Consider the following 15,507-nt stretch of genomic DNA (forward strand, 5'->3'; position numbering starts at 1 on the left):
GGGCCGTAAAAAATCTCTGTGGGGCTGCCACAAGGTCTTCGACCTAAACGTGGCTAGACCTCCACCCTTGCTATCCTGGCCTATCTGATAAGGAAGCTGGCATCAAAGGTTTCTGTTTTAAGAAATAAAAATTAATATATTCTTAAAGCTCCATTAATGACCACGTGAAAACTCAGAGGGTGGGGAACATGGAGCAATAGAACTTAGGATCTTCTCCTTCTGTTAACCTCAAACAATTCAACAGGAGAAAACTGATCACTAAAGTCATCCTTGACAAAGATCTCATAAGACGTGGCGTCGCCCTGAAAGAACAAGGCGGCGATCGTCCTATCATCCTGAAAGACGAGGCTGCACTTGCCCCGAAAGACGAGGCTGCCCTCGTCCCGAAAGACGAGGCTGCCCACGTCCCCAAAGACGAGGCTGCCCTCGCCCCGAAAGACGAGGCTGCCCTCGCCCCGAAAGACGAGGCTGCCCTCGCCCCGATAGACGAGGCTGCACTAGCCATGAAAGACGAGGCTGCACTCGCCCTGAAAGACGAGGCTGCATTCGTCCTGAAAGACGAGGCTGCATTTGTCCTGAAAGACGAGGCTGCATTCGCCCTGAAAGACGAGGCAGCATTCGCCCTGAAAGACGAGGCAGCATTCGCCCTGAAAGACGAGGCTGCATTCGCCCTGAAAGACGAGGCTGCATTCATCCTGAAAGACGAGGCTGCATTCGCCCTGAAAGACGAGGCTGCATTCGCCATGAAAGACGAGGCTGCATTAGTCCTAAAAGACGAGGCTGCATTAGTCCTAAAAGACGAGGCAGCATTCGCCCTGGAAGACGAGGCTGTATTAGTCCTAAAAGACGAGGCAGCATTCGCCCTGAAAGACGAGGCTGCATTCGCCCTAAAAGACGAGGCTGCATTCGCCCTGTCTTGAAAGACTTAGCGCCGAGCCTTAAGGCAAAATGAAATTCGACCTAAACGTGGCTAGACCTCCACCCTTGCTATCCTGGCCTATCTGATAAGGAAGCTGGCATCAACGGTTTCTGTTTTAAGAAATAAAAATTAATATATTCTTAAAGCTCCATTAATGACCACGTGAAAACTCAGAGGGTGGGGAACATGGAGCAACAGAACTTAGGATCTTCTCCTTCTGTTACCCTCAAAAAATTCAACAGGAGAAAAGTGATCACTAAAGTCATCCTTGATAAAGATCTTATAAGACGTAGCGTCGCCCTGAAAGAACAAGGCGGCGATCGTCCTATCATCCTGAAAGGCGAGGCTGCAGTCGCCCCGAAAGACGAGGCTGCCCTCGTCCCGAAAGACGAGGCTGCCTACGTCCCGAAAGATGAGGCTGCCCTCGCCCTGAAAGATGAGGCTGCCCTCGCCACAAAAGACGAGGCTGCCCTCGCCCAGAAAGACGAGGCTGCCTGAAAGACGAGGCTGCACTCGCCCTGAAAGACAAGGCTGCTTTCGACCTGAAAGACGAGGCTGCATTCGTCCTGAAAGACGAGGCTGCATTCGTCCTGAAAGACGAGGCTGCATTCGCCCTGAAAGACGAGGCTGCATTCGCCCTGAAAGACGAGGCTGCATTCGCCCTGAAAGACGAGGCTGCATTCGCCCTGAAAGACGAGGCAGCATTTGCCCTGAATGACGAGGCTGCATTCGCCCTGAAAGACGAGGCTGCATTCGTCCTGAAAGACGAGGCAGCATTCGCCCTGAAAGACGAGGCTGCATTCGCCCTGAAAGACGAGGCTGCATTAGTCCTAAAAGACGAGGCAGCATTCGCCCTGAAAGACGAGGCTGCATTCATCCTGTCTTGAAAGACTTAGCGCCGAGCCTTCAGGCAAAATGAAATTCATCATGCCGCTCGGCGCGTTCGGTTCCGACCAGATGGTTCATAAGGCCGACTGGCGCTCTGGGACAAAAACCGAGTCAATGATGGTTTGTAAGCATTGATATTATCAGCGAATATCTATGACTTATAGTATTGCCATTAAAATCAAAAGTGATGCAATGCGAAACTCTAAAAGAAGTGTAAGAATCTTAACGTCCAACGCTCTTTGCTTTCCCATGGCAAGGGCGAGCATTCTTGGGAACGTTAACAGGAATGCTCGCGAGGGCGTTTGCTCGAGAGCTAACGCCTCTCGTTTCCTTTCGCCGATCGACGTTCCTTCTCTCATGGGCCGGGGAGCTTGGAAGAGGTCTAAAGCTAGGAAAACGACGTCCACTGTGCTGAAAGAATCCAATGCCTAATTTAGCACTGAAACTTGCACTATTAAACTTTTACACAAAAGACCATAATTAGTCCTGCCCATTGTGAGAGAACTTATTCTTGTGCCACGGGCTTGAATGAGAAAGCAAAATCGTCCCTAGTACTTGCTATATAAACTGTAACAAAATATTTTTATAAAATATTAAACTGACATTTCCATAATAAAATAAAACTTTCAAACATACTTACCCGGCGGTCACAAAAAGAAAAAACCACCGGGCAAGAGTTGAGATTAAAAATAGATGTTGAACATACTCACACGGTAGTTACATATAACCACCGGTAAAATTAAATGTCATAAATACCTACCCGGTAGTTACATAAAAACGCCGGGAAAGTTATATGTTAAAGATTAAAATGAACAGAAAATGGGAAAACAAATGTAATCCACAATTAATTCAAAGGGTTTTCAAAAACAAGCGAGTTGTAATGATAAAAAGAACAGATATAGCAATAACGTATCCATATATATATAAATGTAAACAATAGGAACATATAAATTTAAATAATAAAACTAGAATTCCCATATCGTTGTTGTTGGAGTAGTATAGCCAACACTTTAATTCCCATATCTAAAAAAACGCTACCAAGGCTTGTTGGGACTGCATCGATAGTAACGAGAACTAACAGCGTAAATTAACCATACGCTAGTTCTATTTAATTTATGAAATTAGATCGATGATTTAAAGAACGAATACTAAATGGACAAACATTTCTTTAAAATTTTACATTAAAAGTAAAAAACTTATATAAGTGGAATTCCTCCCATTCTTTATATGAAAAAACAAATAAAGAGAATTTGCAAGTCATACAATGAAGATTAAGTCACTCGACTGTGACGTCATAGAGTTGGCGGAACGAATTTCCGTCATCAGGATTAAAAACTTTGCACCTAAAATATAGTGCACAAACAAAAATTAAGTTTTCACTCATGATAAAACAAAGTAAATAGTACAATAAAAATAACAAAACACGATTGCCAAATCCCTAAATCAGTGTACTTCACCAAACGAAGTCCAAAAAAGCGAAGAAGGGAAAAAGATTCGAAAAACTCTCAATGGTGGACCGACGATGTTTTCGATCCAGCCGGCAGAGATGAACTGAAGTCTTGGACATGGGAATGATTCCTTGGACCACCCTGTGACGGGTGTTACCACCTACCTCCCAACCACCACAAGGCGGTTGCCTCGTTTTGAAAAATTCTGCCGATTTAGAGATATCAGCTATATATATAACTGCCAGGTAAGTACTATTCATAAAAAAACAAAATATTTATACCTTCTCCAAGGTATAATGTGAAGCACATTGGAACTTTTAAAAAGATAAAAGAGAGAAAGTATACCTTCTTGTTAATTTACATAACAATTACTATTATCAATAAAAAAATCCTTAGCAGTTAACAATTAACAAAATGCTATTTCTCTTATACTTCATCATAGAACTATGATCTTAAGAATACAAATAACTCACCCTCAAGAAAAGAACTCCAAACTATTTTTCTGTTTTTACTCATGGAGAAATGTCATGGGAATATAATTCTATACACTCAAGATGGCCGATGCAACTTGCTATAAAATAAAAACTCACTTGTTTATTTGTGTGAAGATCCATATCATTATCTCTTTTCCGTTTTACAACGCCATATGTAGAAGCCCCGCTCTCCAAATCACCATATCGCTCACACTCGGATGGCTGATTTTCGACACCTAAAGAACAAAGCATTAAACTGTATTAAAATCAATCAAATGCCATGATATTAATTCCAGTAGGACACTAATTAATTATTACATCCAACAATATTAGTTATATTTTCTAATTCTAAACTTATTATCATTATTATTATTATTATTATTACAAGCTAAGCTACAAACTTAGTTGGAAAAGCAGGATGCTGTAAGCCCAAGGGCTCCGAAAGGGAAATATTTTCCTTTTAAGAGGACCAGCCACCATGATTTTTCATGAATATTTTTTCAAACATTGAAAAATGAGTTACTTGGTGTATGTGGAGGAAAACATTAGGTAAAACTCTCCCCTCCCCCAAAAAGTTTCATTCAATTATCTTGATAAATAAAAGATAAAAGCTTTTTCATTCTGATGTAATCCTCACAAACATCATTTGCTTTGAAAGCTTGACAGATGTATCATTTGTATGGCCATTTTGGTACAGTATATCTGTAATAACTAAAATGTTTTTCATTATACGTCTGACAGCCACACAGATCTAAAACACACTTACCAACTTTACAAAATTATGAAACAGCTCACTTGAGTGATAAGTCTCAAATGATCACTTCAGTTCCCCCATAGATAAGTGAGGTTAATTATATCCCTTAGTTTACACTCGTAAACATAGTCATCCTGCATGCTTTTATAAGTGCTTTGTCTTATTCCATAATTTCAATTAATATGCCAAAAGCAATAAACACACCAAGTAACAGAAGACATTCATTTAGCATGAAAAGGAATAAAGAGAAGCTAACTCTAATGCGTCATGGCATACTGGGCTGAGTATGAGCTGATTCACAGATAAAGGGTGGGGGACAAGGATCCGGGATGCAAGAATCAGCAATGGAAGAGATGGAATATATAACAAAATTAAAATTACAGTATACCATAATTAGGGTTATTATGAGATTATTACTTTAATTTTTAGAAGAGGAAAACTAAAATTACATTAAAAATCTTTGGATAATCATAACTCAGAAACATACTTTTCCTCATATAATTTATTCTATCTCTGTACTGTAATTTATTATTCTATTCTAAAAACATATCTATCAATTCAAAGAGGTGTCAGAGTAAGGGAAATTGAATAAATGCCATTAACATCAACGTAAAATAAATTTCGTTAGGAAGAAGGGTACAAGGTTCGTGACTTGTAACCCCGTTACTATAATCCAGAGACGGTCTGTTTGGAAACGACTGGCGCTGATCATGTGTATAAATGTCTAAGTTTTCTGTATACCCACAGATGCCCGGCCGAGGAGAGGATTACAGACGGGCGTTGCAATGGCAGTTGGACCTGGCATCATCGGTCTACCACCTAGAGACCAAGGGGGTCCTTACAGACCCCTCACTAAGATGCATGCCATAAAAGTCCTGCAGCTGATGGATGTAGTGAGTTAGCTAGCTGAGAAGTAGCCCTGATGTGGCTGAGTCCTTCCATTTGTACTCGTAAAGCTATATAATTCTATATTGCTTAAATTTCAATGTCCCCTGTGTTCCCTTCCCTTTGCGAGTATCTTGATTAACTTTGAACTGTTCATTTCCTTGTAATAAGTTTGAGCACTTCAGTACAGTAAGACTTATTTGTTCTTAGTTCAAGTAAACTGATTATACATTAATAGAAACTCAATTGAAGTTATTTAATCGGTGCTCATTTATGTCAAATACTTTAGAAAATAAACACACTGCTAATTCAGTGTAACAACTATTTATTTATCCCCATTTTCAATTATTTTTTATGCAACATAAACCTTGCATGCTACTGAGGGGAAAATATGACAAATTCATAGATAATTAGTATTTTTCCTAACTATACAAACCTTAGCTATTTAATAGGGGTATTACTTTCGGCGTAGCTGAAATGATGAGCTATTAATTCTTAACGAGGGTTACTACCCACACCTCTAGTTAGCAGGGGTAGGGGAGGGTAGCTTGCTAACACCCCCCCCCCTCTCACACAACTGTGCTTGAGCTCACTTTGCTTGGAGGTAGGACTTCAAGGGGGATAGGGTTGACAGGCAAGTTTGGTTAAATAACTAAGGTTTGTAGAGTTGAGAAAAATACAAATTATCTACGAATTTGTCATTTCTTCCGTAACTGGAATACAAACCATGCTATTTAATAGGGGTGACTCGCCCATTAGGAAGGGTGGACGTCCCAGTCAGTCTGGATTTTGGCTTTGCCTCGGGACTCCTTATTTGAGTGTGTAAGCACTCAAGAAATAAGGAGTCCCTGCACCTCGCTAAAACCTTGCTACACAAGGTCTGCGGCCTACGCAATCTGTGTGTGAAGGTATGAAGAAGTGTGACTCGTCCTAGAAAGTTGTTCTGAAGTTCTTTAGATGGAAACTTGTAGACTAGGACTTTCCAAATACCACCTCGTCAGGGTAGGGGGACGTAACAATATAAATATTAATACAGTACTAGGAACATAAGGGAGCATGGTTTACCAGCAGTGGTTTGAGGTCAGCTATGCAGAGAACCCAGGATGCTGCTTTTTCCCCAAGAGAGGGGATAATGAAGAAAAGAATAAGGACCAGTCAAACCTTTTCATTCATGCAGACTAAAACCGGGTAACAATGCCCTCAACCTTCTGCTTGAGGTTTTAAACCAGCTGTTGTGCAGCCACCACAGGACCGATAGAGAACGTATCGAGTCTCCTGTGGGTCACGTCTTGCAGGTACTGGGATGTGAATGATGTTCGCCGTTTCCACACCCCAGCTTGAAGAACCTGCATCACTGAAAAATTTCTTTTGAAGGCCAGGGACATAGCTATGCCTCTGACATCATGTGCTGTGCTCTGGGGCAATGTGACGGAGGAGGGTGTTCTTTGTGACCCTCCTCTTAGTCCTTCCAGTGCTGACGAATAGTGCTGGTACACGAGGACGGGCTACGGCTGTTCTTTTGAGGTACAGCCTCAAGCTCCTTACTGGGCATAGTAAGAGATGGTCTGGGTCATCTGTTACAGTACAGAGACTAGAAATCCGGAAGGAGTCGAATCGAGGATCCGCTACTCCTGGATTCTGAGTCTTAGCAATAAACTCAAGGACGAAGCTGAACATTACCTTCCCCCATCCCCTTGAATGGGCGATGTCATACGACAGACCATGAAGTTCGCCGATTCGCTTGGCCGAGGCCAAAGCTAGCAGGACCACGATCTTCCAGGTTAGGTGGCGATCTGATGCCTGGTGTAATGGTTCATAGGGAGGTCTCTTAAGAGACCTGAGAACTCGAACCATGTTCCATGGGGGAGGTCTCACTTCCGACTGAGGGCAGGTAAGTTCATGACTTCGTATGAGTAGAGAAAGTTCTAGCGATGAAGAAATGTCCATTCCTTTCAGCCTGAAGGTGAGGCTTAAGGCTGAGTGATAGCCTTTCACTGCCGAGACTGAAAGGCGCATTTCTTCATGTAAATACACGAGGAACTCCGCTACTGTTGGAATAGTGGCATCGAGTGGAGAGATACCCCTTCCACGACACCAACCACAGAAGACTTTCGACTTTGCCTGGTAGACTGCTGCTGAAGACTTTCGCAGGTGTTCAGATATTCTGATTGTAACCTGTTGCGAAAATCCTCTCTCAGAGAGGAGATGCTGGATAGTCTCCAGGCGTGAAGCCGTAGTGAACCTACGGCTTTGTGGAAGATGTTGGCATGTGGTTGTTTGGGTAGATTGTGTCATGGAGGGAGTTCTCTTGGTGGCTCCGTTAGGAGTTGCAGAAGGTCCGGGTACCCTTCTGCGTGATGCCATAGTGGAGCTATGAGGGTCATTGAAAGATTGACTGATGTCCTGGTCTTGTTGAGTACCCTCTTCATCAGACAGAATGGGGGAAAGGCGTAAACGTCGATGTTGTCCCACCGTTGTTGGAAAGAATATTGCCTTGTGGTCTGGGACTGGGGAACAGTACAAGGCCTGAAGTTCAGGCCCGTTGCGAAGAGATCCACAGTTGGAGAACACCACAAAGTCAGGACTTTGTTGGCTGCTAGATGATCCAAAGACCACTTGGTACTCACTATCTGAGATGCTCTGCTCAGGTTGTCGGCGAGCACATTCCTTTTGCCCGGAATGAAGTGTGCTGATAGTAGTATCGAGTGGATTTCGCCCCATCTCAGTATCTGTACTGCTTGATGGGATAGTTGCTGTGAAAAAGTACCTCCTTGTTTGTTGATGTAGGCCACTACTATGGTGTTGTCGCTCATCACCACCACAGAGTGACTTGCCAGGTACTGTTGGAACTGTTGAAGGGCTAGAAAGATGGCCTTTCATCTCTATGAGATTTATGTGGAGGTACTTTTCTGACTCAGAGACTAGGGCCCTGAGGTCGTGTGGTGCAGCACGTGGGGCCCCCACCCTTTTTTTTGAAGTGTCCGAAAACAGCATCAAATCCGGGGGGAGGACGAGAAGATCCACTCTTTTTCGTAGGTTCTCGTCTGCCACCCACCACAGGAGATCCGTCAGTTCTGCAGGTCCCATGGGGATCTGGATGTCCGGGGAGTCGTACGCTTGATTCCACCGGGACTTGAGTCGCCACTGGAGGGATCTCATCCTGAGGCAACCATTGGGAACTAGACGGGCCAGCGATGAAAGGTGACCGAGGAGACGTAACCACGATTGGGCTGGAAGTTCTTCTCGTCTCAGAAAAGGTCTTGCGACCTTCCTCAGCCTTGCTATCCTGTCGTCTGAGGGGAAGGCTTTGTGGAGAGTGGTGTCTATAATCATGCCCAAGTATACCAGTCTTTGAGTGGAAAGCAGTGAAGACTTCTCGAGATTTACCATGATCCCCAGATCTTGGCAAAGTCTCAGAAGTTTGTCTCGGTGTTGAAGAAGGGTTGACACTGAGTCTGCTAGGATTAACCAGTCGTCCAGATAACGGAGGAGACGGATGCCAATCCTGTGTGCCCCAGATGATACTAGGGTGAACACACTAGTGACGACTTGTGGTGCTGTGGAAAGACCGAAGCACAGCACCTTGAACTGGTACATTCTGTTGTCTAGGCTGAATCTTAAATACTTCCTTGAAGACGGATGGACTGGGATCTGGAAGTACGCGCCCTTTAGGTCCAGTGTGCACATGAAGTCTTGCGGTCTTAATGCTAGTAGTCTGACCGTGTCCGCCGTCTCCATGCTGAACGGAGTTTGTTTGACAAACTTGTTCAGGGCTGAGAGGTTGATGACTGTCCTCCAGCCTCCAGACGCCTTCTTTACAAGAAAGAGTCAACTGAAAAAGCCTGGGGATCCGTCGAGGACCTCTTGGAGAGCGCCCTTCTTCAACAGGGTATGGACTTCTGCCCGGAGGGCTTGCCCTCTTGCCGATCCCATGGCAAGGGAGTTCAATGACACTGGATTCGTCGTCAGGGGAGGTGGAGATGTTATGAACGGGACGCGATATCCTAGACTGATCACGGAGATTGTCCATGAATAGGCCCGGTGTTGCTTCCACCTGTTTGAGCAACTTTGTAGCCATCCCCCCACTGGTGGAAATGCAGGGGGACGGCCTATCCTAGCGTTTGCGGCCTCGGCTGCTCCCTCTAGGATTCTTGCCTCCCCTGGAGGACTTTTTGCCTTTCCTTTCTTTGACAGAAAAGGCCTTAGACACCAAGGTCTTCACTGCTGTTGTCGTCGTAGTGGTCTTGACTGGACGGGACTGTTGTGGTGCTGGAGGCTTATAGGGCTTGGATGTTAAAGCCCTATGAAGGAGGGAATCTTGATGAGACTTCCTCCACCTCTCAGCAGCATGTTCCACATCCTTAGGCTCGAACAGGACGGATCCCTCTAGGAAGGAATGTCTGAGCCTATTGATCTTGGCGCTAGGGACATTCTGATGGAATCTCTAGGCTACTGCATCCCAACGTTTCAGGATGGTATTTGCCCACAAGTTTGAGACTTGGTGGCCTAGAAACTCGATCCTGTGAGTACCTGATAGAAGGAAGGTTTCCATAGTCTTCCTGGTACGTTCCTTGGAGAAGTCCTCAGAACGTATCAGGATACCTAAGGTCCACAACCAGATATCGAGCCACGAGGTAGTTTGCATAGCACACTTCGCAACTTTCTCTTGGTTGAGGATCTCGGCTGCAGACAATGAGATCTGCCGGTTGGAGAGTCTCTCAAGAGGGACTCCCCTGGGTAGCTCTTCCAGCAAGTGGTGAAGAGGAAGAGCTAAACAAGGCTCCTCTAGGATCTCGAAGTACCTCCTCTGCTGTACGTGAGGAGGTGGGAGGAGCTTGTTAGTGGCACTGGAACGGTTCGAGGAGGACATCTCGGAGAGCTGTTGTGAGATCTTGTCCCTGGTACTTTTAACCCCTTGAGACCAGGGCAGGGCTGCACTGGTCTTCGAGGGTTTCTGAGTAGTTTTATGGGTATATATGTGGTCATCGCATATTTTCGCGATCCGACTAAAATTATAGAAGATATATGAGATTTTCTTGAGGTCCGAATCTAGTAAGGGCCCCCAGAAAAAAGGTCTCAAAATTAACGGTGTCAGATTTTGTGCTAGACTGCAGCATAGAGTAATTTTATGAGTATATATGAGGTCATCGCATATTTTCGCTCTCCGACTAAAATTATAGAAGATATATGAGATTTTCTTGAAAATGGCCTTATTTTTGGGGTCCGAATCTAGTGAGGGCCGGGGTCAGAAAAAAAGGTCTAAAAATTTACGGTGTCAGATTTTGTGTTAGATTGCAGCATAGAGTCGTTTTATGGGTATATATGTGGTCATCGCATATTTTCGCTCTCCGACTAAAATTATAAAAGATATATGAGATTTTCTTGAAAATGGCCCTATTTTTGGGGGTCCGAATCTAGTGAGGGCCGGGGTCAGAAAAAAGGTCTAAAAATTTACGGTGTCAGATTTTGTGTTAGACTGCAGCATAGAGTCGTTTTATGGGTATATATGTGGTCATCGCATATTTTTGCTCTCCAACTAAAATTATAGAAGATATATGAGATTTTCTTGAAAAATGGCCCTATTTTTGGGGTCCGAATCTAGTAAGGGCCGGGGTCAGAAAAAAGGTCTAAAAATTTACGGTGTCAGATTTTTTGTTAGACTGCAGCATAGAGTCGTTTTATGGGTATATATGTGGTCATCGCATATTTTTGCTCTCCGACTAAAATTATAGAAGATATATGAGATTTTCTTGAAAAATGGCCCTATTTTTGTGGTACGAATCTAGTAAGGGGCGGGGTCAGAAAAAAAGGTCTAAAAATTTACGGTGTCAGATTTTGTGTTAGACTGCAGCATTAGAGTCGTTTTATGGGTATATATGTGGTCATCGCATATTTTCGCTCTCCGACTGTTGGCGTGTAGGGAAGACCTGGTGCGCAGCTGAACGTGGGCGCATATGTGCATGGGGCGCACATAGCACGTGATGGAGCTATGCTCCCATGGAGCGTATGTGCGTGTTGCTGCGTACGCTCTTGATGCCCATTGTTAGGGTTATGGTGAAAATCTGCACGTAGTGATGGGGCCTGACGAGCTACTACAGAGCGCTCGTCAGGTCTCGTGGGTGCGTATGTTTTTGGCGCGCAACAGCGTGCTTGGGTGGAGCCTTGTTAGGCCCATGTAGAAACGGCGACGGCAGGTCTGCAGATCTGTCGGGTGGAAGGTCGACGTGTCCTTTAAAAGGACGACCTTCCACCGAAGGAGATCGCGAACGATCTGCAGAGGTCCAGGACCAATGCAGGACCAATGATGGATGATTAGTTTAAAGGCTCCTCTGCGGGGGACTGCATCGAAGATGTTGAACCAAAGAGGCGCCGCCTCACCGCAGGGGGAGGAAAGCCTCTGAGGCAAAGAGGAAGGCGAGCCTTCTGACGAATGCGCCCTCTGGGGGCCGTTGGATCAGCAAGCTGACCTTCTGCAGTCCTCCGAAGAGGAGTCTCTGTAAGTGAACTCCCCCTAGGGAGAGAAACACTAGCAGGAGAGACTGATGATGGACTTAGTTTCTCCCTTGTAGGTTGAACAGGAACGGGAGAAACTAAGCCGTCAGCTACTGTAGAGTTTGGAGCGGACGAGGTGATGGGTGATACCGCATTGGATACCTCTGACACCACAACAGCGACAAGAGACGGAGGATCAACCTCTGACAGTGACGACGATTGCTTGACAGCGGCACCCAATTGGATGTAGTTAAGCAAAACCTCCTTAGAAGGCGAACCCGTAAGCCCCAAGGACCAAAGCTGAAATAGGGAGGTTAGTGACATATCCTCCCCCGGGGGGGAGAGGTGGAGCTGCTTCGCTAGGGGAAGCATCATCTCTTGAGCCCCGAGGTTGGTAAACAATACATCGGTCTACGCTACCACTTGACGGTCTCTCGAAAAAGACCGACCGAGTGGGAGCTTCGGAGGAGGTTTGGGCAACGGAAGAAGAGGCCTTGGGTTTTTCTCCTTTCGAAGCAACCTTCGAAGGAAAAATATTCCGTTTGGACTTCTTCTTCCGTCATCGCGAAAACCTCTCCCACTGGAAGGCAGACCACTCACTACACTTGTTGTTACTATCACACCGTTGGCCCATACAAGAAGGACAAAGGGCGTGAGGATCAGTCTCGACCGCCGACATGAATGTTCCATAGGGGCGGTCGGGAAACCCAGGAGAGGTGCGCATGATCGCAGTGGCCAACTTCACATATACAGAACTAGAAAAAGAAAAGAACAAAAGCAATTAAATGGCTGCCAATATGACGGCGAGGATGAGAGCGGACACATCCGACTACCATCCGAGCCGAGAGCAAAGTGAGCTCAAGGACAGGTGTGTGAGAGGGGTAAAATATTGGCGAGTAGGCGATCTGCGAGCTGACGATCAGTGACCCAGGGAAGGGCTGTGACCCTTAGGAGTGCGATAAACTGTTGGAGAGGATCACGAATGAACCACGAGCAACAGCCTGTAGACGTGTCGGTGATGGAAAAGTGACGGGATGGCTGGAACCAGCTGGCGAGCCACGAACCGGAATTCGTTAGCGAGCAGATGGTGAGGAGAAATGGTCTGTCGAACACCACGAGGTGGGCGAATGATGCGACAGTGGAGAGTCCGTAGGTACAGGATAGAGGTGTAAAATCAATCTATGTCGTCCAGATGAGAGCACTCTACCAAAGAAAGACTCTAACGAGCAGCTCCTTCAACTCTAAGTGGGAAGTAGCATGGAGAGAAGAAGATCTTAGGCTGGCTTATTGATGAGCATGAGCTGGCGAACACCGAGTAAGCAAACGTCAAGTTACGAACTGAGAGCTGTCACCTGTCAAGAATGGCGAAAGATGAGTCGTCGAACACCGATCGGTGATCGATGCGATTGCTAAGAAGCTGGAGATCGTCTAGTCAATGAATCTGCGATTAGCGAGTTGGCAAATCAGAGATCTAGTGACCCGCAAGATCAGTGATCTTTGAGCTTATGATCTACGATTGTTGTTGAACTTGCAAACAGCAAGCTGGCAATGGCAAGCTGCCAGCAATCGACAATCGGTTAAATGAAGAATAGCAGAATGGTTTGACGATTGGTGAGTGGGCGATCGGAGATCGGCGGGCTAGAAATCTGTGATCAGCGAGCTGGCGACCGGCAAGACTGGAGGTTGACGATCGGCAAATGGCAAAGGGCAAGACTAGAGGTTGACAATTGGAGAAAGACAAGATAGCTACCGGCTATCAGTGAGCTGGCAATCAGCAAGCTGACAATTGGTGATCGGCAATTGGCGAGCTGGAGATCAACAATCGGCACTGACAATTGGCGATTGGTGAGCTGGTGACGGCGAACCATGAACAGCAGTTCGATGGCGAGATGTCGGAGAGGAACATTCGACAGGTGAACACCGCAAGGCTGGCGAACGGCGTACCGGAAATAGGCGAGCTGGCGATCAGCAAGCTGACAATTGGCGATCGTTAAACTGCAGTAGGTTTGGGAGCAGCAGAACAGTGAGCAGGAGACTCGCGAGCAGGCGATCTCTGAGCAGGAGATCGGCGAGCATTTGGTCAGCAAACAGCCAAACGATGAGCTGTAAATGGGATGTGCCCTTTGGAAGGGCAAACATCCCCAGGAGAGACACGCAAATGAGACCTCAAGAGTGCGTCACAAACCGGGGTTCATTGACAAGCAAGTTCGATGGCGAGATGTCGGAGAGGAACATTCGACAGGTGAACACCGCAAGGCTGGCGAACGGCGTACCGGAAATATGCGAGCTGGCGATCAGCAAGCTCACGATTGGCGATCGTTAAACTGCAGTAGGTTTGGGAGCGGCAGAACAGTGAGCAGGAGACTGGCGAGCAGGCGATCTCTGAGCAGGAGATCGGCGAGCAGTTGGTCAGCAAACAGCCAAACGATGAGCTGGAAATGGGATGTGCCCTTTGGAAGGGCAAACATCCCCAGGAGAGACTCGCAAATGAGACCTCAAACCGGGGCTCATTGACAAGCAAGCGAGAACCTGCCGCACTTCGCTGTCACACAAACAAATTCACCGTAAAGAAAACTCAAAATATATATAAAAACATAAAGAATGTTTTCGTATATACTGATTAAATATAAAAAGAATACTAGATTAAAAGGTCAAAAGACTGGTCAGTTAGAGGGGAGAGAGAGATGTTTTTCTCCCAAAGCCAAAAGTAAAGTGAAGTACAGTCGCAGGTGTGTGAGCGAGAAAGGTATGACCTAAGCCCAAACCCACTGCCAACTAGCGGTATGGATGGTTGGCCCTCGCTCAAAGTCTAACAGCTCGTCTTTTAGCTTCGCCAAAAGTAATACCCTTGAAGATAATGTTGGTTTGAATTCCAGTTACGGAACATATGGTAAATTTCTTAAAACTTCACATAACATAGCAAAATGATTGAGTTTCATAGTGAAATATTTGAAATTAGTGCATTTAGATATAGGTGAAAATAGTTACACCACATGGTTGAAGTCTTCCAGGTAGTTTGCTTGGTTTATCTGGAACCATGCTATGCCTGCCCGGGCTTTGTTGCCTGTTTTTGGTATAGGAATTTGATTTTTTTCCCCCTCAAATAAAGTACTAAACACACCGCTGACCATTTACTACTGTGTGTGTCATTACCTACTCTGTGTGTCTATCATCAGTAAAAACAGGTTTCATAGAATTTTCCAATGTTTAGAAGAAAATTTTACGAAAAAAGTTAATTTTAGTGCTTTTATGTAGAAAATACAGTGGCATAAAATAAAATGATACTGCAATTACAGTTTAAAACTTACTATAGGACTTTACATTTACCAGTTAACAATTAAAAACACATAGAAAAAGGACATTAAGTTTCAGGCAAAATGGAGAAGTAGCCCACACAAGCTATATTTTTTATGCAACTTTTCGACAACTGAGTGCACTTATTGAAAAAAATTACAGGAGTAAAAATATTGTCTTACAAAGGCCTCAAAACTATCACAGCAAGACAGTTTTTTCTGCATCTTCACTATTTCTATAATGTCCTCTAAAGGGTTAAATTAAAATTTATAATTCTCTCATGATTTATTTTTGGGTTTCTTTACTAGATGAAGAGATTATTTTCTCTTCATTGATCTTGGCCTTTCCAACTAG

The 15,507-nt window shown here is 45.0% G+C and overlaps 1 protein-coding gene across 1 annotated transcript in view; it reads right to left on the reverse strand.

Moving 5' to 3' along the window:
* The window catches only part of LOC137623859 (uncharacterized), a 166,246-nt gene that overhangs the window by 69,136 nt on the left and 81,603 nt on the right, over positions 1 to 15,507 (reverse strand). Inside the window, exon 11 of the mRNA XM_068354670.1 lies at positions 3,846 to 3,964. Within this exon, the coding sequence (XP_068210771.1) occupies positions 3,846 to 3,964 (119 nt within the window). The remainder of the gene's footprint in view (positions 1 to 3,845; positions 3,965 to 15,507) is intronic.

The sequence above is a fragment of the Palaemon carinicauda genome, chromosome 30, assembly GCF_036898095.1.
Source record: "Palaemon carinicauda isolate YSFRI2023 chromosome 30, ASM3689809v2, whole genome shotgun sequence".
NCBI lineage: Eukaryota > Metazoa > Arthropoda > Malacostraca > Decapoda > Palaemonidae > Palaemon > Palaemon carinicauda.